The 27,801-nt window shown below is 32.1% G+C and overlaps 1 protein-coding gene across 1 annotated transcript; it reads left to right on the forward strand.

Annotated features, from left to right (window-relative positions):
- The first annotated feature begins 1,586 nt into the window (after positions 1-1,586).
- Positions 1,587-27,350, forward strand: LOC136970100 (probable 3',5'-cyclic phosphodiesterase pde-5). Its single transcript, XM_067264482.1, has 26 exons — positions 1,587-1,669; positions 1,919-2,115; positions 7,234-7,392; positions 9,549-9,586; positions 9,666-9,818; positions 9,976-10,013; positions 10,706-10,766; positions 12,318-12,408; positions 12,493-12,551; positions 12,634-12,684; positions 12,751-12,809; positions 13,663-13,714; positions 13,813-13,946; positions 17,888-17,980; positions 18,091-18,159; positions 19,895-20,009; positions 20,092-20,231; positions 20,308-20,394; positions 20,484-20,634; positions 20,952-21,107; positions 21,323-21,373; positions 21,461-21,582; positions 23,226-23,337; positions 24,606-24,686; positions 27,056-27,144; positions 27,238-27,350. Exons 2-26 carry the CDS (start codon positions 1,923-1,925, stop codon positions 27,323-27,325), a joined length of 2,442 nt encoding a protein of 813 aa, XP_067120583.1. The 5' UTR covers positions 1,587-1,669; positions 1,919-1,922; the 3' UTR covers positions 27,326-27,350.
- Positions 27,351-27,801: the final 451 nt, after the last annotated feature.

A 27,801-nucleotide genomic window follows, 5' to 3' on the forward strand; every position in this document is an offset into this window, starting at 1 on the left:
ACGACCCGCTTTACCTCCTCACCCTACCGACCTTTAACCATCAAAGTTTAATAGCATCGATCCCCCTAATACACAAACCTCGAGGGGTCGGACTTAACTCGTTATTGGCATTTATAATATTTAAAAAAAAACTCATTTTTATCCTCAAAATTAAGCATTTTGTCTTTTTATTACAATTAATAATATAAAAGTTATTTTTTAATTAAAATCTCATAACAACCGTAAAGTTAGGCAAAAACTCGATATCATGAACTCTACGAAGAATACAATATTGACAAAGATATGAAATTAAGTGGTTATCTTTGTTGCAGGTTATATTGTTTATTTTTACTGCTTGTTTTCTTAAGTTGTTTTACACAGAAGAAGGCAATATAAAGTTAAGAATATTGGTTATTATTTATATTCGTCTACGTGGACGTTATTTATTAATAGGACATTATATTGTAACTTATCTGTTTTATTGTTAATTGTAGTGCTTAGTGGTAATACTGCTGATGAGGGGCATGCTAGCCCGAAACACGTGTAATATGTGTACGGATATTGCTACTACAGGTGATATAATAAAGAAATTTTTCCTGAATTAACTCTCATTACTGTGCCAATCCTTAAACACCAGTATAATGTCCTATTAATAAATAACGTCCACGTAGACGAATATAAATAATAATAAATTTTAAGGACAGTAAGGCTTTTCTAATTAAGAATATTGGTCTTCACTTCTATCCAAAAGTGTATGTATGAATATAATCAATAAAACAAATAATACACCTGCAACTACTTATCAAAAGAGGCCTCAATTTTCAGCCTTTTTACAGGAAAGGATAAATTCTGGGGCCTTTCTACGACCAGGGACAAGATATTGACAAGGACTCAATATTAAAATAATATCGAGAATTGCAATTTTTCTATAGAAAAAAACAAAATTTAAAATGAAATTTATAATATAGAAGTTTTATTCAAATTAATTACACGAGAAATTCTAAAATTCGTAAAATTCTACAAAGAAATAAAGTGCTATAATAAACAAATAAGAATTATAATATTAATTAAATTAACGTTTTACATTTAAAAAAACCGATCCTTAAAAGGTTTATATTAAACTAACAACGTGTACCTGGCGTTACTCGGGCTTTTGAGGGGACGGGGAATGGTGAGGGATGATATATAAAACAATAGTCTTAGTAACTAAAATGTACAGTTCATTTATTGATCCAAGTATTTACAATAATAAAACTGCAAAAACAACGATCGAATTAAAGTTAAGAGGAAGTGGCTTTAGGGGTGTTTGGGGGTGGGAACCTCACAGTATTTTTTCTTGGGTACCGAAGCATTTTAATCAAAATGTTTATTCTTTAAACCTAGTTATATATCTAAATAATATTTTAAGTATTAAACGATAAAAACATTATTAATTTTAAAATTTAATTTCCTTGCCATATATTTAACTAGAGACATTTGAAAATAATAATAATAATAATAACTTTTTCTCTAAATTAAGCAATAAAGTATTCGAAAACAGAACTTATAGAATACGTATCGTATAATTTTCGGACCTACACGATGACGTCAAATTGTCATTTTTTTCTAAGAAAAAAAAACTGAAAAGAATCGATGGATGCGTGACTTCTCCATTGTCAACCTGATCCATCATCATTGCCAGAAGGAACAGGTGAGTTCTATTTCCCGAAAACAATAAAAGCTAGAAAGCATAACTGACCTTTCTAATCATTTTATTTTATTATGATTCTTATACATTTTCGTTTAAAACGTTAATTTTTTCATAAATCTGACGATAATACACGAATAGAAATTGTCTTATTAGAAAAACGTATTTGATTATAACTAAAGTTTTTTTTTTCATTTAATATTAAGAGAATACGTTGGTTAATTAAATTTATATCATTTCATGTGGACGAAGAAACATGTCTCTGAGCAAAAAACTCTTCTCTAATCGACGTTTGCCACCTTTGCCATCGAAAAATTCAGTAACAGATGGTGATTCTTCGCAACGTACTCGCAGTCCCTGGCCGTCGAGTCGTTATCATCAAAATTGCGTTATTTCTGCTAATCATTCGAATTATAAGAGATCCAACGACCGGATGTCCGATCAAAATGGTAAGTAATATTACATGATAATCCCATTAATAATAATCCCATGAATTGAAAAAAAATTGAAGCGTTAGGAGCTTCGAAGAATCCAGTTTTAGTTTGATTTGCAATCATTTTTCTGTATTATTTACGTGGAAAAATTATATAAATACAATAAAAAACAATATAAATATATGTAGAGAAAGTGTAAATAATTAAATCTTGTGTTTTATTTTAAAAAAGTGATGAAGTAAAAATATAAAAAATGCGCTAATTTATCGATAAAATGAAGTGGAACAATCGATAATTTTATAGTTTGAATGCGATTAAAATTTTTAATCGATTATAATAATATTTTCTTTAATAAGTATTCAGGATTGTGAATAAAATTACGCAAATTTTCCGAAATATAAAGAGAAGAAACAATATTTAAAAGCAAATAAAAACTGTGTAGAAACCTAGAAGAGTACTGCGAGTATGTCTGTACTCCATGATAAATATACAATATATATATAATAAAACCTGTGTAAACCGGACTCGCACGGTACCGAATATTTTTTTTCCGTTTTGAACAGGTTTGTTTTTAACACAGAAAATCGCTACGTTTTTCGAAGAATTTTTTCCGTTTAGGCAGGTTTCCGTTTTATTAAGGTTCCGTCTTAAACAGGTTTTACAGTATAGGCCTATATAATTATTCATATAAAAATGAATTTAAAAAATCCAATTTTTAAACATTTTCAATATTAATATTAGCATAATATTTAATTTTTATTAACGATTCTATGTGTTAGGGAGGTACACAAGGCTCTCTCGTGTCCCAAAACATAAAGCGATTTAATAAATTTAATTTTATAAAATTATATTATTTTAGTGTTTTTTAAGTGATAGGAACTGATGCTCGTTTATAACGTTACTTATAATTGATTTTTTTTCTTAAGGAAGTGGATAATTTAACAATACTCGTGTCTTTCTAATTACTACTAATGTTATAATTATAATTTGAAAAATTTCGTTGTTTTTAGAGAGCCATTTTCATTTTTTTTTCCTTTTTCCTTCGTGTTTAATGCCATAAATAAATGTAGAACCGAATGCAAATTGCTTGTATAAATAAACATATTGGTTAATGATACCTATGGTTCCAAGATGGCGGCTCGTCGTACCGGTATCGTGGCCTACGCTACGCTACGGGCCCGTGCATCTGGCTTAGAAAAGTGTTTGCATCGAATTTGAACATTAATAAATTACCATAATTATTACCAACAAAATTATTAGAATAGGTTAGGTTAGAACGTGCGTCTCCACTGTTTCCTTGCTGGAATCAGACGAGCCGCCATCTTGGAACCATAGGTAACATTAACCAAAATATTTAATGGATTTTTAAATCTAATTTATATTATTATCGACAATTAAGGTTGTTAAAATTTGTTTTTAACTTTTAAATTTAAATTAAATCTATTTTTTCTATATATTTTATGTTTGAGAGGAGGATACTATTTTTTACAACTTGCTGCATTATCTTGCTAATTGTTAAGAAGTAAATAAACAAATCTACACGACAGTTTTCTTTGTGTTTTCCTTCTTTTATAAAACGTCTGTTTGATCGACAATATATTTATTATACAATGATATACCTCTACTGTAATAGTTATGAAGGATATCCAAAAAAAATAATAATGGTTTCTTAAGTTTACATCTCACCAAAGAAAATGTTTGTTTTGATTTGATGGGCAATCTGCCCCGGGAGGATCTTCTTTGGGAAGCTGGCCCCCATTTAGGCGTTAAGATGACTGTCATCAATGGCAAAGTATTTGTAAAATTTATTAGACTGAGAAATGCAGATACCATCAACTAATTACCTTCGAGCATCAGTTGAAATTCTGTGTTGAAACCAAGTATTTTGATTTGCATAAAACAGTGTTTATAAACAGCAAAGCAGTGACAGATATACAACTGTTTCCTTTATAAAGCAAAAAAATCTCTAACAATTTAAATTAACCAGCTTTACCAGGAAACACACACAGAGACATTAGTGCCAAGCCACGCTGCGAGGACGTTTTGCCTTTGGTGCTATACACTTTTTTGCTTTGTGTATATGTATAACCTATAATTATATATATATTATAATTATACTATTGCTGTAATTACACGTATATACAAATATGAGTGAAAAAAGGAAGCGCAGAAGTATTAATGAACTCAACATAAGTAAATAGAGCTTTTTTGTAATAAATACTACAGCAGAAACTCGTTTAGGTGTTGCAGCAGATGCTTCGTTTTATATTTCTATTCTGTGCTAATGGAATCTTGTAATTTATAATTCTTTAACGGGTTGATTGTTCCTAATAATATTATTTTATATATTAAAGATACAGAAGTGTCAAATGTGTTTATTTAAATCAGTGGTGTCAAAATTTTATCTTTTCCATAGACGGGCCACGTCCACCAGTAGTCGAATGGACATTGAACACTGCTGGTCACGGGTTCGTGTCTGACTAATGGGTTGTCCTGGTGTTTTGTGAGTTTTCCTCGCCTGTCTAACACCTAAAGAGGAGCCAGTTTTCTATAGAAAGTCCACTCCTATTGGCAGAGATCCCACGCGTTCCGTTGCCTTATCCCGTGCTAATCTTACAATCTTAAGCAGGACACAAATAAGTCAGTAAATTTGCAGTCTGGATAATGCTATCACTATTATATTTTTCAGCTGGATTACGAAAAAAGGCAACCCAAACGAATAGGAGAGGGGCACGTGCCTCAAGTGCCCCAATGTACGGGTGCTCCTGTTGTGAGATCTTAAGTGTCTTCCCCAACTAAGATATTACGATTAATATCCATTTACCCAAAATTTGTTTCCTTTAATCGCACTTTCCCAAATTTTACTCTAGTCACATCATCATGCTTCGTTTAATTGTGAGAAATAAATTATAGCTAAAATAATTAATACATTATAAGAGGTGGGGAGGAGAGGATTATAACAGGTTTATTCAGGATAAAATTTTATAACAAATGTTCAAAATGATGCCCTTCCACTTTGATGCATTTGTTGAGCCGCGCTTAAAATTATCACGCTTGAGATGACCTTCAGAGGTTAAATTTGGGATACTCAAGGTCATGGATAATTGTGAAATTTCCCACTCTTTCCATGTAAATGTAACTTTTACCTCTCTGCCTATTCCAATAATAAAAAGTATGGTTTTCCTTTAGAAACAACCTATAATTTAAACCTTAAAATAATCTTGACCTTTGACCTATACCATAAAGTCAATGGTATATCCGGTTGTGAAATTTTTCGCTCTTTCCATTGCCGGGGTCAAAAATATGTGTTCCCATTGAAAAAACAGACTTGTCCCTCAAATGACCTTGAATGTCAAGGTCAAGGTCACATCCAAGGTTATCAATTTATTGGCCCTTTGAAACCCTACAACTTTTGTCTATACTTTTTCCCCACAATAATGAGATCTAATTAAGTTATTTCATTGTCTTGAGATAAAAAAAACACCCTGTATAATCTAGGTCATATATATATGTGTAATAAACCTAAATATATAAACGTGAATGTTTGTTTGTTTGTTCGCTATGCACACTTTCTACATCTAACAGCTCGGAGGATTTTTTATTCCCGAATGGTACTTTCTTAATTCTAATAAGTGCCCACTAATTGCCATTGGATTAAAACCATGGGTTCGTGCATCACCAACATCCCAGCCACGTGGGAGTTTCCAGGTTTTATTCACGTTAGTAATGCGTAAATTGGTGCCAGTTGGGGCATTGCTGTAATCAAATAAACCAAACTAATTCTAAATTTTTCTATAAACTCCACGTATTTTCCACGTAGTTTACAGGCATTCTGATAATGTTTTTAAAATGGGTTTTACCACATACATTTTTGAAATTTACGATTAATAACGCCGGGTGTAACAATTACTGCGAAGGATACTTTATAATCCCGGGCCAAGCAGGGTGTAACAAGCTAGTTATTTAATTACGGATCTAATTATTATGGTGTCAGGCAGGGGAAAACGATGGACAAAAATCTTCACAGAAATTGCATTACAACGTCGTACATTTTGGTGTTTCCTGTAAAAAGCAAAAATTTTACACAAGTTTGATAATTATAGAGCAAATTTCTAGTATTTTAAAAGTGTAAAACAAGTTATATTTAGATATAAAGGTTGTTCTTTTTATTTACAATTTACATTTTTTTTTAACAAAAATATTTTATTGTATTCGATATCAAGTAAATAAGTTTCACATTTTACAAGAATTTAAGAAATAATAAATGCTTGAAATTAGTAAAAATAATTCGAGTATTAATTCGTACTTTCATTCAGAATAAAAGAATGTAAATAAATGATGTAATTAAGTTAAATTACACTACAAGAAAATCAAAGGATTAGAAATGGGTTACTTAATTTATAGAAATGGCATTAAAATTCGCTATTATAAACACGTTGTAATTGATGTAAATTGTGAAAACGTAATTTAATTTCTAAACTTTTTGAAATCAAATCATTTTACATAAAAAAGACTTAAAATATCAAACAGTTCTCACTCCTAACACAAAGTTCTCGAATACTTTAATACTTGAGCAGTGTGAGTGTATTGTTTGATAAGCGTAGGCCTATGAGTTTATCCGTGCCCACGATGGAACAAAGAGGAGATTAAGATCGGGGCCCGACATATTGGGTGAGTACCATGAAAACTTTACGAATTGTCCTCCAGGATTCGATCTCCGACACCCCATAGAAGTAGCATAACGCCTTAAAAGGTTCGCCATCTTGCGACCTACTGTATCCATCAAATATCCCAAAGTTTGTGCAGATCTAAACATGAATAGGAATATTATTTTTTCTTTAAAGCATCACATAAACTTGTAGATTCATTTGTAATTACATACCCGTACTTATTTTACAAGTGACTAAAATTACAAGTGGTTAAAATAAAACAGAAAGGTATTAAACCAAATAACAATAACACGGATTCACAATGCCGAAACCCAATTCCTTCCATTTGACATGTGGAATATCTAAATTACGAGTTTGAAAATCTCCTTCCTTTTAAATTGTAATTGCTTTAATTTAATTTAATTTAATTTTAATATCTAATCTTTGTGGAACATTTTCACAGCTTTTGATATTATCTTAATAGGAATTTTAGCCAGGAAAGTTATCGAATATCTACGCGAAAATAACGTTTTTCTCGAAGAATATATCATGAGGTACGTAGACGTGGATACGTTAGAGCTTTGGTGGACTCGAAAAATCCAAAAAATTCAGAAACAATCGAAATCCGCGGAACCAGCAAAAAGTAAGTGATACAATAATGTATAGAAAAAGAATGTTACGGCATATAAATCAATAATCATTTTAAAATTCTCATTTCAATTAGGTTAAAATACTACTAGTTAATAAAAGAAAAAATAATTAGTAACGATGATGTGATACTAAAATCAAAATTTCTTTAAAAAATACAGCAATGAGTTGCTTAACTTTCCCCGCAACATTTAGTGGCGCTATCTGTTACGATATTTTATCATTATAAAATGGCAAAAGTCTTAATTTTAAGAATAGGAATGGGTTTTATACAAAATTGTAAATGCTAACAAAGTAAAATCGTCATTAAGTCTAACCCTAGTGGAGATTTAACACGACCCCCCTTTATCTCTTCGCCCTTCGACCTTTAATCGCAAAACTTTAATAGCCCTTAATATTCAAACCTCTCTGCAAAATTTCAGAAATTTCTGACAAAAAGTACAGGAGTTATTAGGCTTTAAAGAGGGTCAACAAAATAAGGCCTCCCACATACACGTACATACAGAACCCCTCCTCCCCCATTTTTGCATTTCTCGACGTTTCATGGTCCACCGAGTCCGAAAATATAAAAATCTTGGGAGGTTTTGACCGATCTTCATACATTTTTTGGACCCGAGACCTTGATTCGTCGAGAAATGAAAAGAACAATTGAGATTTATTTGTATGTATGGGGATATCAGTGTGTGGAGGAAGCAGGATTTTATTCGCTCACTTTAAAGCTTAATAAGTTCTGTTCCTCTAGTTCCTTCTGTTCCTTTAAAATTTCTGAAATTCTGCAGTGTGTTTTGTGTATTAGAAGGATAGATGCTGTTAAGTTTTGGTGTTGAAAGTTTGAGGGGTGGAGAAATAGAGGAGGGATGTGTGTCGGAGTTAATGAAGATTTTACTGGTTATTAGTATTTCCATTTTTTAAAACTCATCTCTACCCTCAAAATTAGGCTTTGTACCATTTTATAATAATTAATAATATAAAAAGTTTTTAATAAAATATAGTATACTAACAGATGGCGCCACACACAATTTTAAATTATTTTGCCGGGAAAGTTATTCAACTCGTTACTGGATTTTTACATCTCAGAAACAGTTCTTCTGTTCGATACAATTCCGTATATAAATAGAGGAATATTACATAATGAAAATAGAAGCAACATAATTAAAAATTATTTTTATATTTTAACTATTCGGCAATGGTCTAATAATCTGCTAATAACGTACAAGTATCATATTAAAGCATATGAAACTGAAGTCGTGATGAACCGGAACGGAACAATTGACCGATAGACTGACTTACAAGTACATTAATAAAATGTATAGATTATACTATTATAGAGAAAATTTCCCCGATTAATTTATCCGCAAATATTTTATACGTTTCATAGAAAAACATTGTTTAATTTAATATATAAAATGGCGAAGATGAGTTGAGTTATAACGTTAGTCTTTATATTCACAAAAGATTATTATTTTTTACCTCATAAACTGACGATCTTAACCAAAACAATAAAAATGTACTGATTAAGTAGACAAAGAATATTGTTATTAACATTTTTTTTAATAGAAAAACAAAATGTTAATAGCAATATTGAACCCTCGAAATGGTTTTCAACCACTGTAAATATAACTTATTCCCCGTATTATGATATAACCTTGTAATTGAATACTATATACTATTTTACTGAAAGAAAAAAATATATCACGACTAACTAATTTATTAACATTAGAGAAAAGTAAATTATACCCTTCTGTAAATAGTTTAATCGTCTATTGTTTTCATCATATTTCGTTTATGCTTTTCTGTAGTAAAATAAAATATATTATCAGTGGCACGTCATGCTATGCGAAATAATGGCAATTGCCTGGGGCCCCCGCCAATAAGGGGCACTAAACCAAACTTTTATAAGAAATTGTTTTCCCAGAAAATTCCCCCGAAGCCAACACTGTACTGTACTGTACATGGGTCCTTCTAATTCAAATTCTCCTGAGCTTCACGAAGCTATAACACGCCTCTGGTTATTATTTTTTAAAATATTTTTAATAATTTGTTTTAAACACAAATCTAAATTTCATTTCATTTCTAATTAGGTTAAGTTATTATTGAGCTTTTCGAAATTATTTTTCCTCTGTTAGTTTCAAATAATATCTATAATTTTAGATCGAGAATTGCGAAAAAATGCACTTCCTCGAAGTAATGTGAGTATCCACCATATTTACTTGACTTCATTTATTATATTTTTACGTGAAAATTAAAGTGTGAAACGTTTAATTTTAGTTCCAAACGAATGCAAAAATGCTTCAAGAGCTTACTAAAAGTATATTTTCGAAATCAAATAAAATGCAAATTTTATCCGAATTGTCTCGAACGATTGCTACCGCAGTAAATGCAGCTAAATGGAATTTATTCTACTGCGAACAACACTTACAAGTAAGATTCATAACAAAGAATAACACTGCTCTTAAAGAATATTTTTATATATTTATTTGTTTTTAGCTGTGGTGCCTCGTACTTCGAATTTAATTCATTCCAGGAGGCTACCACTGTATCTTAATAATTGCATAATTAACATTAATTTTTCTTACAGAAAATTTATTCTTTTGATCCAGAAGACAATATCTTAAAGTAAACATTTGTTTCTTTATTAAATTAATTTATAGTCTATTATAGTTCGACTTTTAATACTCGAGTGGCACATTCAAACAGGAAGATAATTATAAAAATGTTTTGGTTAATGTTACCTATGGTGTCAAAATGGCGGCTCGTCTCTGATTCCAGCAAACAGAAGAAAGGAAACAGTGGGGACGCATATTCTAACCTAACCTATTCTAATAAATTACCACAATTATTACCAACCAAATTATTAGAATAGGTTAGGTTAGGTTTTTTCTTTTTTTAACTCTTTCCGCCCTGTGGGCACTAAGAGGGCCTCTTTTAATAGGCCCATTATGGGTTCGGCCAGGCCCACAATGGGGCGACCGGGTGGTGAGGGACGGGGCCCGACATATCCGAACGGACCACCCCCGAAAAATTCCTTGGGATTATTCGACCCGTTCCGATTCGATCCCGGGTCCCCCAGAGCGGTAGGCTGCCATCTTGACCGTGCGTCCATCCGGCCGTCGATTACGTTAGGTTAGATCGTGCGTCCCCACTGTTTCCTTTCTTCCGTTCGCTGGAATCAGAGACGGGCCGCCATTTTGGCACCATAGGTAACATTAACCAATGTTTTTTTAAATTCTTTTATTAGCCAAATTGTATGTGAAGATAATTTAAAATATTTTAATAAATTCATCTGTGAAAATTTTAATTAAATTTAGGGAAATATCTGCATCGGAAAATAATTCTTCTTTGGCTATTTATGTAGCCAAAACGAAAAAAGTAATTCGAACGAACGTATACCAGATAGTAAGTTGATTTTATTTTTAATTTTAGACATTAATATATTATTATGTTACATAAGTAAACATCATTCTGACTTTTGATAAATCAATCCCTATTTTCAAATGCATGTACAGCGTAGATAACGTTATATATACAGTAGACCCTCTATAACACTGGTTCGTATAACACGGATTCGTATCTACCGTGTTATAGGGGGGGTCTACTGTACAATCTTTTCTGATAATGTTGTATGCACTAACTTATATCAGATTTTATTTATGCGGGTGAATAATGATATTCGCCTGGAAGGATGTTTATACACATGCAAACCTGCTTAATAAAAAATACAGCAACGAGTTGATTAACTTTTCCGGCAATGTTTGGTAGCGCCATCTGTTACGATATTTATTATTAAAAACTTTTTATATTTTTAATTATTATAAAATGGCAAAAAGCTTAATTTTGAGGATAGGAATGGGTTTTAGAGATAAAAAAAATTGTAAATGCTAATAACGAGTAAAATCGACATTAAGTACGATCCTACCGGAGACCCCACACGACCTCCTTTATTTCCCCACCTCGTTGACCTTTTACCACCAAAATTTAATAGCGTCAATCCCCCTAATACATAAATCTTCCTGCAAAATTTCAGAAAATTTCGACAAAAGTCAAAGGCATTTTTGTCGAAATTTTCTGAAATTTTTTAAGCTTCAAAGAGGCTGAATAAAATCGGGACCCACACACACAGAACATCCATACATACAGAAAACGTACTGAATTATTTGCATTTCTCGGCCTTTCAATTTCCCTGAGTCCAAGCATGTAAAAATCTGAGGGGCCATTTTTTGAACAATTGTCGTACTTTCTGTTATACATAACATAGCCAGGAAAGTAAAAAGAAAAATTTTTACTATTGATTTACGATTTAGTTTTTTTACTATTGATGATAAAAATTTAACGCCAACCAACTGCCAATAAAGTTGCCAACCAGTGGCGCGTTAGAGCTTCATGGGACCCAGGCAAATTTGAATTCGGGGACCACACGTACAGTGTTGACTTCAGACATTTTTCTTCCGGGGAAATTGTTTTGGATAAATATTTTTATTTTTTTATTTTTTTTTCTGAAATTTTGCAGGAAGGTTTGTGTATTATGATGCCATTAAATTTTGATGGTTAAAGGTTGGTAGGGTGGGCAGGTAAAGGGGGTCGTGTGTCGTATCTCGAGTAGGGTCGCACTTAATGACGATTTTACTTGCTATCAACACTTACAATTTCGTATAAAACCCATCCCTACCGTCAAAATTAAGCTTTTTGCCATTTTATAATAAATAAAAATATTAAAAGTTTTTAATAATAAAATATTATAACAGATGGAGCCACACGCAGGTTAAATGTCGTGGGGAAAGTTAAGCAACTCATTGTTGGTTTTTTTTTTAAAATTTTATTTTAATTGATTGCATTCTTCTTAACTGTTTTTATTAATATTTTTAATTAAATTCATTCGTTAAAAATCTATTTTGTCAATTAATATTTAAGTTATTCGTTTAGAAATCCCTATTTCCAGAAGCCAACATAACTGATTCAAGTTTTGCATACATTCTTTGCCATCCAATCGTCCAATCTTCTGGAGAATTATTTGGTGAATATTAAAATAATATTTTAAATGATTATTTTGATTATTCTTTTTGTGAAAATAACTAATAAAACTGCGATTGTCCTTAAGGAATATTGGAACTTTATAGAAGTGAAGAAGCTGGAGAATTTGATAGAGAAGATGAAGAAGTATTTTAATATGATTATTTTCTATGATTCAATTTTTAAATGAAAATACGGCCAATAATTATTATATTTATTTTCATGTTAGATGGTAAATAGTTATTTAGTTTGGGGAAAAATGGCTCTGCATTATTCACAGGTATAAATAATCCTAAAAGAATTTTATAAATATATTGCATTATGTTCTAAAATTGTATTTTTACAGCTTTATGCTAACATTGTTAAACAACGGCAACTCAATAATTTTTTATTAGATGTAGTCAAGTAAGTGTTATTTACGCTGTTAATTAAAAAGTGTAATAAGTAAGAATTTTTTAAGCGATACCTAACGTAGATTCGGCTAGGCCCACAATTGATTTGTATCCTTTGTGGACCTAGCCGAATCTATAATGGGCGTGTAAAATGACTCTTAATGCTAGCAGGAGGAGATGTCTTGCATTAAATAATTAATTAATAAAATATGAAACAGATACCGTAATTAATTAATGTTGTTTCGTTTAGTTCCTGAAAATTAATAAACACGTTAAAAATTTACTTGTATTTGCTTTCAGCAGAAAATGATGCCAAATTGGGACCATTAAATTAAAATTATTTTCATAAAGTTTCTTCAATATATTCGAATTTTTATTATTTATAATAAAATATGTACTGTAAAATATTTTTTAAATTACAGTAGAGAACCGAAAATCGGAATCAATTGGGGACTGGGGTTGTTCAGATTAGTGATTTGTTCCGATTACCGATTATGTACGAATAAATATATTAACCTGTCCGATGTTCAAATTTTTCTCCGTTGCGTGTCGCTTCGTGTTGAATTTTCGTCGATTTTAAGCCTAACGAAAATTTTTATAATAATAATCGAGGCTATCGTATCGTTAAAAATTATTTCTGCATTTTGTACAAACAAAATAAATATATTGAAGAATATAAAAACATGAAAATTATACTTTAGAAGTAAATCTAGTATCAAAAACGTTCGATTCAGCACGACACAGTCCGACTGAAAATCGTTCCGATTACCGGCGATTCCGATTACCGGGGTTCCGATTAACGAGTCTCTGCTGTATTTCTGAATCTCCAATAGTTTAATGTGATTGATTCTATTTTGCTCTTGTAGATCAATATTTAAAGACATGCAAACTATGGATACCGTAATAATTAAAATCATGGTTAGTTTTGTAATTACAATTATTCATATTTCTAAATGTTAATAATAAAAATTTTTAAATTGAATTACATCGAGTAATTTTTATCATCTTCCTTTTAGATGTTTGCTCAGAAATTAGTAAAAGCAGACAGAGCTTCTTTATTTCTTGTCGATCATCAAACTAAAGAATTATATGCAAGAATATTTGATGTTAATTGCGAAGAAAATAAATCCGAATCAGCAAACGAAATAAGGTATTTCGTTTTTTATATCTTTCGTGAAATGTATAAAGACTAAAAAGAATTAAGAATATGAAAAATTATGAAAATTGGTGGAAAATTTTTATATTTTTTCATATTGATTTCATGCAAACAGGAGCGGATTCGGTGTGTAGGAGCATTCTTTCTCTCAAGAACGAATATTAAAGGATTGATGTACAGTAGACACCCCTATAACACGGGTTCATATAACACGGATTCGTATAACAAGGAACGTATCTACCGTGTTATAGGGGGGTCTGCTGTATATTGTATATTAAACGATTGATGTAGTTGTATATTGCTAAGACAATATACATGATCATTTAATCTTACAATACTAACATACGCTTTTATGTAGTCCAAATTTATGCAATTTTTTAAAATTTTGCCTTTTGGTAACGCAAAGTAGGCTTTTTTCCGTACTCTAACGACATCTTAACCGCTTTGCAGTGACGTGTTATAGTTCCATGGAGGCCCAGGCGAATTTGAATTAGGGGACCCCCATGTACAGTGTTGACTTCCTCAGGAGAATTTTTCGAAGGGAAATATTTTCTTGTAAAAGATTGGTTTGGGGGTCTTATTGGAGCTAAGTAATTGTTTTTTTTTTTTTTTTTTTTTTTTTTTGCCCTCGGATAACGCCGTTTTGGACATCCGGCCGTCCAGTTTCTTAAAAAGCTCATTAGTGGCCGAGTGGACAAACCCACTAAAGCAGTCACACATTGCGTTTTCCACCTGCGCAAGCAACTGCAACTGCAACGAGCACGAGTTGCAACGTCTTGTCGTAGTCACATTGTACGTTGACGTTGCAACTCGGAAACACGTGAGCTTAAAGTAAACTAAGATGTCATTTCTAAACTCTACGGTGTCGCCACAGATTGCAACAGAACGATTCTAATCCTGTTAGCAACAGGAAGTGCGTAAGTCACGTGACCGTCGAGTCATAGCTTCATCGATTTCCAACAGTCCTTAGAGCCGTTGCAGTCTGGTGTGACTATCAGAAAAAAAATGTAAACTTAAAGATAGCAGCCACTACAGATTAGAGGGACATTGTGCATGCCTTTTGTAAGCCAAATCTATCTGCTGTTCCTCCGAAAGATTCTTGATTTGCTAGTGTTCAGAGGGACATCAAAACTGATGTCTTTCTGCTTGTCGCCCAGATTTTTTCTCCCGTGGCCTAAGTAATAGCAAAGAATAGCCTGAATTGAATAAATTTGAAAACTGGAATCAATCAGAATTGAAAACACTATTAATCAATTGAGATATATTCAGTGGGAAATTCTAGATTACAAAGACAGTAAAATTTTTATTAAAAGATGTACTTCAACTGCAAACAAGTCCAGTAGAATGTAGGCTTTTTAAAAGAAACATTAGTATAGCGTGGTATGACTTCTTTCACGAATCCTTCTATCTTAGCACACTTTCTGCCTTATGTTAATTCTAGAAGTAATGGAAGAAACAATCATCTTCCATACTTGATGTAAGTCGTTTGTTTACTTTCCCAGCTCTGTTATATATAACAGAGAGAAAGTGTGGCAATCGGTCAAAAAATGACCCCAAGATTTTTATATTTTTGGACTCGGGGACCTAGAAATGCCAAGAAATGCAAAAAATTCGGGTTTTTTTTTTCCTGTATGTATGAATGTGTGTGGGCAAGATTTTGTTTAACTTCTTTGATACTTAATTCCTGTGTTTTTTGTCGAAAATTTCTGAAACTTTGCAGGGAGTTTTGTGTATTGGGAAATTGGTGTTATTAAATTTTGGTAATTAAAGGTCGTGGGTGGGGAGATAATGAGAGATCGTGTGTCATATCTCGAATAAGGTGATGACGATGACGATTAATGGCGATTTTACACATTATTGGAGTTTACAATCTTTTATAAACCCGTCCTTGTTTTCAAAATTAAGATTTTTTGCCATTTTATAATAGAGAAATTAAAAATACAAAAATTTTTTAAAATAAAATATCATAACAGATGGCGCCACCAAAATTTTAAATGTTGCCGGGAAAGTTGAGCAACTCGTTGCTGGATTTTTTGCAATTAAATGGCTTGTATAGAAAAATAATTCGCATAACAAACAAACACACACACAGCATCAGCAGCATCGAAACACGTGGTAAAAACAAGTCGTTTCTTTTCTCTCCGAAATGACGTCGTTATTTTGTTCATCCCTCCCCAACGTCACACCGTGGAATTCAGAACCGTCCTCTAACTTATCCACTTTGCCTTCTATCTTCTACTTTCTATTTTAATGCGAAGGAATGTTGTTCGCAAATGGTGATACTTTTTACTTAGTTCTTTAGCTATATTTAAAATAATATTGTCGTTACTAAACTAAAAACAATCAACATTTTATATCCAGAAATCTAAAAATGGTACTTACAATCAATGCCGAAACTTTCGCTTATCTCACGCCACGACTGTGCTCTTTTATCTTTTTCGATAAAAAGAATAATTAAAATTCCACAGGCATTCGTGAGCCTGAATCAGCTCGATCAATCTCGATTCTAAAGCCGTACCGGCATTCTCACTTTCCGCCATGACAGTAACTATTTTCAAAGTCACCATCGTATGACGTGGCACAAAGGCGTTTGCTGATTGGATTCGCGTTTGCAACCGGCAAACTTTTTATTTCTAGTTGAGGTTATAATGGGCAGGGGCGCCCGTATATTGAGACACTTGGGGTAGTGCCGCCCCTTTTTCGTCTTGGTTGCCCTTTCCTAATCCCCAAGAGGGCCCAAAAAACAGGGAAATTCCTGACTTCATTCTAACCTATTCTGCAAATATATCAATAAAAGAAAATAATGAATGATATTTGTCCATTGATCCATGCAACTTCGTCCTATGTTGACCAAAAATCCATTCCTTGTTTTTCGAGGCCAAGTTAGATCTGAGTGCAACTAGCGTCATTTTGTGGGAGCGCTGAATCATAGAGTTTGAAACTCCTTGCATAATGTATGATGCCCCTTTTTATAGCTTGTAAATCCCCTTTATAATAATCTGCGGGCGCTATTGGTAGTGGTGCAAGTTTTTGGAAGAGGGTTTACTAGTTATCGGGAATGGCGGTTGCAGCTAGAAATCGCAAGGTGTGACACGGCCTAAAACACTGGTAGTGGGTTCATACTTTACTAACTGTCTGGTTACGTGGAGTTTTCCGGGTTTTCTTTATGTGTCTAACACGTTCACCATGCTCATCGTTCCTGTGATACGTTGCCTTCTTCCATCAATTAAATCAATACAATACAATTTTGATAAACGAAATAATTTAAATGACCTGAATTTTTGTACGATTTGTTTGTTTTATTTCATGAAGCCATATTATATTTTACAGCTATAAAAATACCATAAAATTTTATTAAAGAATTTAAAATTTTAAATACTACTGAAGTTTTTTAGCTCAGTGATCACGTAGATCGCTGCTTAGAATTTTCATATAATCTATCTGCAGAATAAACAATTTAAATCATCATGAACCTTTCTGGTCAGAATTTTACTGAATGCTGAACACAATTGTGAAGAACTCATCGAATATAATTATTTATCATTGATAAGATATGGGGTCATCCGTTAACTACGTGTACAATTTTTGAGCCACTTTTGATTTCCTCTCTCGCTGTTCCTTACGACGTAAACTTCTTTAATTACGTTCACGGGTCCCCCTGACATTGAAGGAATAAATTTAAGAAGTCCTGCAAATATTTTCTTACTGGATTACTTGTTTACACGATTAATAAGTAGACTTGTAAGAACAAATTCTTATGCGATTAATGCCACTAGAAAAGTCCACGTAGACGTACAACGACGTATTAAATACTTTTTCTCGAACCGATTACTCCTTAAGCTGTACACGTAATTAATGGACGTCCCTCTACAATAACACGGTCTAAATCATAATTTTAAAAATTGAATGTTAGTTTTAATTAACTGTTTTAATAGAATTCCATTGGGCAGTGGAATCGCTGGATTTGTTGCTCTTACTGGCCAGTCTCTTAACATACCCGATGCGTACAACGATCATCGATTTAATAGGTAAAATTTTAATAAAATCATTCCTTTTTTTTATTTAGAATAACGGTAACATTAATAATTATTATTTCTAAAATATAAACAATATTTAATAATTTCTTACTTTTATTTAGATCAATTGATCAACTGACAGGTTACGTTACTCGAAGTCTCTTATGTATGCCAATTTATCTAAGAAACACGTATGTATTCTTTTTAAATACGGTTAATGTTACCTATGGTTTCAAAATGGCCGCTCGTTTCTGATTCAAGGAAACAGAAGAAAACAGTGGGGGCGCACGTTCTAACCTAACCTAACCTATTCTAATAAATTACCATAATTATTACCAACCAAATTATTAGAATAGGTTAGGTTATGTTAGGTTAGAACGTGTGTCCCCACTGTTTTCTTTCTTCTGTTCCCTTGAATCAGAGACGAGCCACCATTTTGGAACCATAGGTAACATTAACCTTAAAGACCTTGTTATACGATCGATAAACACGATAGAAAACCTTTATTGACTTAGTTTACTTTGAATATTAAACAAAATAACTTGAAAAAAATGAACAAAGGAGAGAGAACGAACCTTCTTCTCCACTCACTCTTTCGATTGAAGTTGCACCAGAGCATACGAATAAACCGGAAACTGTTTCCAGTAGAAGATTTTTGATTATTTAAGATTAATTCCCTTAATTTTAAAAGCAAAAGATATTTTATTATATGTAAGAGACAGTTCGCAAATAAAAGGATTAAAAGCATTTAAAATGAGCTAAGTCGTGTTTATTTATGTAAATATGACCTCAAATACGGCCGTCGATGAGGTAACCCGTGGAAGGGATGGTTTTTAAAAATGAATTAATGAAAAAAACCTTAGTTGCCGTAGCAATTTAAGGAATGTAAATACGCATCCGGAACTTACTACCCCTAAAAAATTCTTAGAGTTACTCTCTTAGATTCAATTCTGGATCCTGTAAGCTGATACCTTAAACCATTGTTGTATAAAAGAACGAATTTGAAAACGTTCTTTAATTTAATGAAAAAATGTGACATTTTACCCCCGTAGTTTCTTTTCTTTTATTTACAAAAATGGCAGCCAAATAAAGATAAATAAACTAGGAACGAGTTGCTCAACTTTCCCGGCAACGTTTAAAATTTTGGTGGCGCCATCTGTTATCATATTAAAAACTTTTTATATTTTTAGTTATTATAAAATGGCAAAAAGCTTAATTTTGACAGTAGGAATTAGTTTTAGAGATTAAAAAAAAATTGTAAATGCTAATAACGAGTAAAATCGTCATTAAGTCCGACCCTACTGTAGATACGCACGACTCCCTTTATATCTTCATCCCCTCGACCTTTAACCACCAAAATTCTAATAAATAAATAAGTTATAGGCTCGAGTCTTCTAGAAAAATGCAAATTTAATTAAAATAATTGTAAATAATATTAGGTAGTTTTTAGGGCATTTCTATTTCCAATATGAAAAGTAGTATTATATTATTAATAAAAGTAGCCATTGATTTTTATCCACGATAAACTAGAGTTATTTTATATATAACTGACCTCGGCCTACAACTTTCGTAGATTATTTCCCTATATCCAATGATTAAAAATTGATTGCCTGGCCTGTTAAGTTAGGACAAATCGAAGAGTAGTCGTTAATGGATACAACAGAGAAAAAAGACGAAAGAGTTTTGTCTTTTTAATTAAAAAATAAGGCCTTAAATTACACGCGTATTATATAAAATTCTAAGATATGATTTTAAATCATTATAAACAATCTATTGGGCTGCAATTTGAAAAATTCCCACTGTCGTCTATCTGTCTATCTGTTCTATCTTAATCTCGAGAACGGTGTTAGATAGACGTAAGTCGAGACAGAGTAAGTCGAGCAGGAGGCCTCGAATTGTGAATTCACGTTATTACATCTTTTTCAGCATTATGGGAGTGGTTCAAATGGTGAACAAGGAGGAAGGATTATTCAATGAAGAAGATGAAGAATCGTTTTCGATCTTCTCAATTTATTGCGGTCTAGCTTTGCATCATGCGAAAGTAGGGCATTTATTTATTTATTTTTTAACGTCTTAATTGATTTTTTACTAATTACAATTTGTAATTTTTGTATATTTTATAGCTATACGATAAAATTCGCCGTTCGGAACAGAAATATAAAGTAGCTATAGAAGTTCTCAGGTACCATAACACGTGTACAGATGAAGAAGTAGAACGATTTAAAAATATAACATCGCCCACATCTTGCGACGAATTAATGAAGTCTGTAATTAATTTTATACGTTTATTTTACTTATTTATTCCAGATTATTTATATCATTTTGTATCTTTTTATTAGTTTTTATTTTTCAAGCTATTCTCTAAATGGAAATGAGAAAGTTACTTCAACAACTCAAATGTTTATCGATCTCTTTGGATTGCAGAAGTAAATCAATATTATTATTATTATTATTATTATCTATGCAAAATTAATATAATTTTCACTTAATTCGATTAATTTAACTTTTATTGAAGATTCGAATTGGATTGTTTGATACGTTTTACGTTGACAGTACGAAAAAATTATCGAAGAGTCCCATACCACAACTGGAACCATGGATTCAGTGTGGCTAATTCTTCTTTCGTTATTATAAAAAGTGCCCGTGGAGTTTTTAGACCTTTCGAAGTAAATTTGTTAAGATTTATGATTATTTTTAGTCATTTTGGTTAAATTTCACTTACGTATACTGTCATGGCGGCGCTTCTGTTAGGTTAGTTAGGTTAGATTAACTTTATTTTTAGTAGACGTTTCCTTTTTCTTCTTCTGTTCAATAACTAGTGACGTTTAGCACATGGCGGCCTGCCGGCGGCTCCCCTCCGGGACGTCAGTCGAGCGCACGAACAGTCGGAAGCGCGGCCATAGCGCCGTTTTGGCAGTATACGTATCTGAAGTTCAACCGTCATTTTAAATGTTATATAACGTAATATTTTCACTGTATTTAGGAACTGGCTCTTTTCATTTCGTGTTTATGTCACGATTTGGATCATAGAGGAAAGACGAATCAGTTTCTTATCAATTCAGAATCACCTTTAGCTGCCATTTATACAACTTCCACATTAGAACACCACCATTTTAACCAAACTGTGTCAATATTACAGGTTTTTCTCCTTTCATTCTCTTAGATTTTTTCTATATTAAAGACTCAAATAAAAATTTAAATAATTAAAAATGATTTAATAATAATTCATTTTTTAAACTACTAAATACTATAACCTGTTAATTAAAGATTTTTAATTTGATTTTTTAATAAAAATTTCTTATTAAAAAACTCGTTAAAATATTTTCAATACATATATAAGTTTAAATTTAATAGCAAGATGGACATAATATATTTAAACATTTAACATCAGAAGAATATAAACAAGTGAGTTGAATTACTGTACGCAATTCCCCATTAAGACCATTAACGTTTCTGATTTACTTTAAATTAAAATAATAATTTATTCTACAGCTTTTAGGGAATATCAAACATTGTATTCTGGCCACAGATTTAGCTCGTTTCTTTCAATATAAAGCAAAACTTCAGTCACTGATCGAAGAAGAGAACTTTGATTGGAACAACGTCGATCACAGGTATGAATTTAAAATAAATTTAATCAGATAAATCGTTCATAAATTAAGTAACTCGTCCTCGATCACCCTCTTAAGGAATGATGCATAACAGGGGATGCCTAACGTTACATTGTTTTATTAATTACGTGTATAACGTACAAAGCAGTACGGTGAACCATGCGACACTTCAGAAACATAAGTGCATTGTTCTATTAAGTAACGTTTTTGTAAACATCTCGCCTCTTTGTAACACATCGTAACGACTATCGGCAATACATATACATTCGTATCTGCTTTACGTAATTTATGGACAGCCCCTATTTTGTTAAAGATCGAGTCGAGACAGACACAGAAACCATAGGGAAACTTCCAATAAAACCGGAAGTCACGTTATTTCAATTCAAAACTTCCCACTGAAAGTGTCAGACGATCGGCACGTTTCTATTGTTAAAGGAAAAGTATGATGTACAGGAGCAAGACACTACTAATATGAGGTGGAGAACAAATATTTTAAATTTAAAAGAATAATTTTTTGATAATAGATTTGTATTTACTGTAAACATGCTTATAAAACTATTTAAGTTGAAATTTAAAATATAAAATCATCTAAAGAAAATTCCAACAACGAGTTGCATAACTTTCCCAGCAATAAAGTTAAAATTGCATGTGATGTTACTCGTTATGATATTTTATTAAAAAGAAATCTTTATATTTTTAATTATTACAAAATGGCAAACAAAACTTAATTTTGAGAGTTGGAGATACGACACAAGATCCCCCTTTATCTCTCTAACCCCTCGACTTTTAACCACAAAAATTTAATAGCATCAATTCCCCTAATACACAAACCTCCCTTCAAAATTTATATGTATGTATGTATCCATACATACATACAGTACACCACACTGTTCTGTGTGAGGGGTGTGTACTTTGAAGCTTAATAACTCCTTTTGTGGAAAATTTCTGAAATTTTGAAGGGAGGTTTGTGTATTAGGGGAATTGATGCTATTAAATTTTTGTGGTTAAAAGTCGAGGGGTTAGAGGGTTCTGTATGTATGTCTGTATGTATGGATACATACAGACATACATACAGAAAACCCCGAATTTTTTCATTCTCGACGTTTCAAGGTTCCCTGAGCCCAAAAATGTAAAAATCTTGGGGGTCATTCTTTGACCGATCGCCACACTTTCCCTCTGTAATATATGACAGCAGGAAAAGTAATTATAAAAAAGAGAGAGAGAAATTATCAGATTCAGAAACGAAAATTAGCATTTAATATAAAAATTTACGTTGTTTTATATATTAATTATTGTTTCCTCCCTGTGGCCATTAAGACGATCCTTTTTACGCCCGTCGTGGGTTCGGCCAGAGTCACAATAGAGCAGTCAGAAGGTCCGGTTATATCCCGGACGGATCACACCCGAAAAATTCCTGAAGGTTTCGCCACTGGATTCGATTTCCGATCTCCCAGAACGATTGGCTAACGCCTTAACCACCTCGGCTGTCTAACCATTGTTTTATTTTAATACGCAGTATTTCTAATGAAAGTGTTGTTTATATGAGAGTCGATATGTAATAATTGATTTGTAAAGCCGAGTTACTTCATTTTTTTTTATTTATTTAAATACACTTATTAAGAAATTATACTTGAAATATTTAACAGACTTATATTAGAAGCTGTGACTATGACGGCTTGTGACCTATGTGCCAGCACTAAACCGTGGGAACAACAGAAGGAAACTGTTAATGTAATCTTCGAAGAATTTTACGAACAGGTAAGTTTTAATAATCATCAACTGGCAAAAAATATATTTTAAAATTTAATATTTATTATTAAGCTTTATAATTCAAACAACTCTTCGATTCTGCTGGCTGACACTATATTCTGCACGAAAAGTCCTTGAGAAATTTCGTTCTGGACGAAACGTTTCGAAATTTGAAATCGATTGTCGAAGTTAGAAAATCAATTACACAATATATTCTGGTGATTTGCGTAATAATAACGTCCTACACTAGCTTTTTACAACTTGGAAATGAAACTGCATACTTTTTTTCCAGTGGTGAGTTATAGCATTATGGGGCTCAGGCAAATTTGAATTAGATGGCCCCAGTGTTGACTTTAAACACTTTTGGAGGAAATATTCTCTTATAAAAGATTGGTTTGAGGCTCCCTGTCGTTGTGGCTCTATGCAATTGCCATTTTTGCCTATAGGATAACACGATTTTAAATATGTACATTGTACTTTTCTTTGGAAAATCGCCCGTTTTTTTTTTACAGCTGTTCAAAATACAGCTGACCCTTGATAGTCCGACGTTTTGTAATCCGACATGCTCAGTAGTCCGATGCACCTCCCGTCAAGGTCACCGTAGTCCCCGTCCTGTTACGTGTTTGCTTGCACAGAAGGATGTCGCGATATGAATCTCCCCACCCAATTCTTACACACATTTCTTGTGTTTTCCGTGAGCAGTTCTGTACGTACTGTATTATTTATGCCTATACATACTGTATGTACTGTACATTTATTGGCTTCCATATTTCTTTTAATAAACATGTTTTAGTTAACCGAAATGGGTGTTTCATTTCCATATTAACCTAGGCAGCATTTTACTCATAAAATGTAGGAATATTGTAGGCTACTGCTAGCAAAACAATGCCAAATATGTAATCATTTTCGGTAATCCGGGCACTTTCGGTAATCCGACACCCCTTTGGTCCCATACCTGTCGGATTATCAAGAGTCAGCTGTGTTAAAATGTTAGATGATTTCTGTGAGAAATGATGTCTTGTAGGAAAGAAATCGACGTCTTTGAGCTTATTTTTTGAGAATGAATGAGGAAATTAATCTCAAAGAAAGGCAAATATAGCAGTACCCCGTACTTCAAATGTTTCACAGCTCGAACGATGCTTCGAAGTTCGAACTGTGTGCTCACGCTCGCTGCTGCTCTGCATCCAAGTCGAATCTCACTGTCTCTCTTGGTTTAATCTCGTGTGTTTTCTGTGCTTTACTATTTCTCGTAATTAATTATACTGTCGAATTTACAGGGAGATGCGGAAAAAGCTCAAGGAAGAGAACCAATCCCTATGATGGATAGAAACAAACCGAACGAACAAGCCGCATCTCAGGTTACAAAATTTTACTGATATTTATTTTTATTTGTAACTTTAAATATCGGTATTCAATTTAAATAGAATAATTATCTACAAGTATTAATTTAATTAGCTGTTATCTAAAACAATTTTTGACTTATAAAATTTTTTATGATATCGTATTTATTCCTAATGTTAACTCTAAGAAACTGTACCATTCACAGTCGAATATCAAACGGTAATCTGCCAATTAAACAAATATTCCAAAACACGGACCAAATATTTAAACTCGGCACCCTCGATAACCACATAAAACATATTTTGTGCTTGTAGGTAACCTTGTATTATGTAATTTTCCTATTTAAATACCTCTGGGGCGATGGAAAGAAGAGACTGTTGCGGAAGGGGAGTTGAAGAAATTCGACCAAAAGTAGTCATTGACCTCCTCCCGGTTACTGGTCTACTATTAATATTTGAAAAGTGATCCATATTGTGATGGTTCCGCACGTAATCGAAGTTGCTAACATTAACGTCCGAAAGACTTCATATAAAACTTGTTTAAATAAAAAAAATCTTGTAAAAATGCTAGAATAATTGATGTTTTCGTAAATAGGAAAATTATTGGGATGTAATTTGAAAGAAAAAATTGCAGACTTATGTCTGTCCTTCCTTAATCTCGAGAAATATGTTAAATAGATGAAAGTCGAGACCAGATATGGAATGCTTAAGAGTAAATGGTCCGAATTAACTATATGTAAACTGGTTTAGAACGGAATTCACGTTACTTCGATTCAAAATTTTCCCCTGAAAGAAGTTAGATAAATGACTGACACGACTCTATTGCTAGCAGGAAAGGTATGATGTACAGTACAGGTAGAGTACGGTACAGAGGCAAGGCCACCACTAAAAGAACATTGTGAGGCATTGTGACGATGTCACAATAAATAATCGCTCGCATCAACACTCGTAAAAATCAAGAAAAATTAATAGAAAAATCCATCAAATTCGTCTTTAATTTGCTCTTATCCTCAGATCAATTCTCAGAAACTATTCTTCTTCTTATTCTCTCTGGCCCTTATGGTCCTTGCAGGACCTTGGCCTCATCCAGGATTTTCACTTATTCTCCTCTATTTTGAGTCTTCCTTCTCCAGCAGCTCACACCCATCCTTCTCAAATCATCTTCTACATCCTCATCCCATCTTTTTCGTGGTCTCCCTCTCCACCTTCTCCCCTCTGGTCTTTTTCTATACACTTGAGACACATTTCTCTCCGGGTCCATTCTTTCCAAATGCCCAATCCATCGAAATCTCCCTCTTTTGATTTCTGTCACAATATCAGGATTTTCATATAAACTATACCAAGACGTAATTGTCTTTCCTTTAAAGGTTACTCATACGTTGATCGGTGATAAAAAGTTCAGTTTAAAAGACATTGTCAAACGTTTTATAAATGAATTTACTATTAAATTCAAAATAAATTTACGTATCAACCTGTAAGGTAGCTTCCCAACTATACACTCCATAGTCTCGTGTTAATTCTGTTTGTTAATATACAATTTTTAAATTAATGAATACGTATCTTTTTCGTACTATTTTTGCTAAAAATAGCATTTTGTTTTACGTCAGACACACCTTAATTAGTTAATAGACAAAAATTTAATTGAAGAACAATAAAAAAGATAAATAAATATTTGGATACTTAATTAATTTATTTCTATTTATATTTGTATATTCATAAACTAAAATATTAATAGAAATAATCTTAGAAAATTCAGATAAATGTGTGATTAAAATTTATTAAAGGAATAATGTCTTTAATCTAAAGAAATGTTTAAGAAAATTGATAAAAAAAATACACAAGGAAAATGTATATTATACAATCAATACGAGAACAACACAAAAAACTAAATTGAAGAATGTAATAAGAGGAAATTTTTTTATAAAAAATAAGCATATTTTTTGGCTAGAAATAACGAATGGAATGCTTTCAAGAAACGTTCACTCACCGACGACACTCTCATATTTTGGTATATCCAAATACTTTATCTACAGCAGGAAAGTTTCTTTTAATTAATCGCAGAAAGAATTTTCGTGTTTGTCTAGTGGAAAGATTTTTTTTTTCTTATTATTACATACTTCAATTAAGTTTTTGCGTATTAAAAACAATAAAACCAGGAAGGAAATTCACTAAAAGAAGACATCAGAAAAATAATTAACTCTTAACAGGAATTTCCTTTTCGCCCAACACAGAAACACCTTTATTTGGAGACACTTTCCCACACTTCAAGTTGATTTTGTGCTGTCTTCTATTGACGAATTTTTAAACATAAGATGAATGTTATATCGAGAATAATAATAATAATTAATTTTAAATTCTCCATTTTCAATTGAAAAATCATTTTTTAGGTTAGTTTTCTTAAAGGTATTTGTGTCCCTTGCTACGAATTGATGCATAAACTAATTCCACAAACCAAACCTATGATTGATGGTTGTTTGTAAGTAAAAATATAAAAAGATTTCTATGTATGATGAGATATAAATTCGATTTATTTTATTATTATTATTATTATTATTATTTAATAAAATAGATTGAATTTGGAGAAATGGCAACGATTGGCGAATGGAGAGACTAAGAATCAGGATTCCAGTGAAAACGAAATAACTGAAGCAACTTGATTTATTAACATTTGAGATAATTATTGTAAGATAGTAATTAATTATTTAATGTTAACAAGGCATTATCCTGTGTGTAACTTTTAAAAAATCCACGTTCAACCGGATCAAATATTTATTTTTAAAGTTATTGTACCCTAAAATACAAGATAAAGTTACTTACATGGTCCTTTATTGTCTACTATTAATACAACACCAATACAGACATAAAGTGTCTTTAAGAAAGAGCGTAACATAATGTTTTCTAAAATGTCCTGTATAAAAGAATAATATCTGTTAAATAATTAAGGGTTTTAAAAATGTTAAAAAGGTGTCTTTACTCACTGATTTAAGTTGGTTAATACACAAACAGAGTCTACAGGTGGAAATAAAGATATTTTGTTTTGACTTTTGACTAAGATCTCCTCTATTTGCTAATCGGAAACTACACCAGTATAATAAGTCCTATTAATAAACAGGGTCCAAATAGACAAACAGAA

Source organism: Centruroides vittatus, unplaced genomic scaffold, assembly GCF_030686945.1.
Source record: "Centruroides vittatus isolate TY-2023 unplaced genomic scaffold, ASM3068694v2 contig_1042, whole genome shotgun sequence".
Taxonomy (NCBI): Eukaryota; Metazoa; Arthropoda; class Arachnida; order Scorpiones; family Buthidae; genus Centruroides; species Centruroides vittatus.

Bases quoted from the DNA above. Each gene is read 5' to 3' on its own strand.
- LOC136970100 (XM_067264482.1), top strand. From the start codon at position 1,923: ATGTCTCTGAGCAAAAAACTCTTCTCTAATCGACGTTTGCCACCTTTG. The intron at 9,819-9,975 runs GTAAGATTCATA...TTTTTCTTACAG, and splicing joins ACTGCGAACAACACTTACAA to AAAATTTATTCTTTTGATCC. The intron at 27,145-27,237 runs GTAAGTAAAAAT...TTAATAAAATAG, and splicing joins CCTATGATTGATGGTTGTTT to ATTGAATTTGGAGAAATGGC.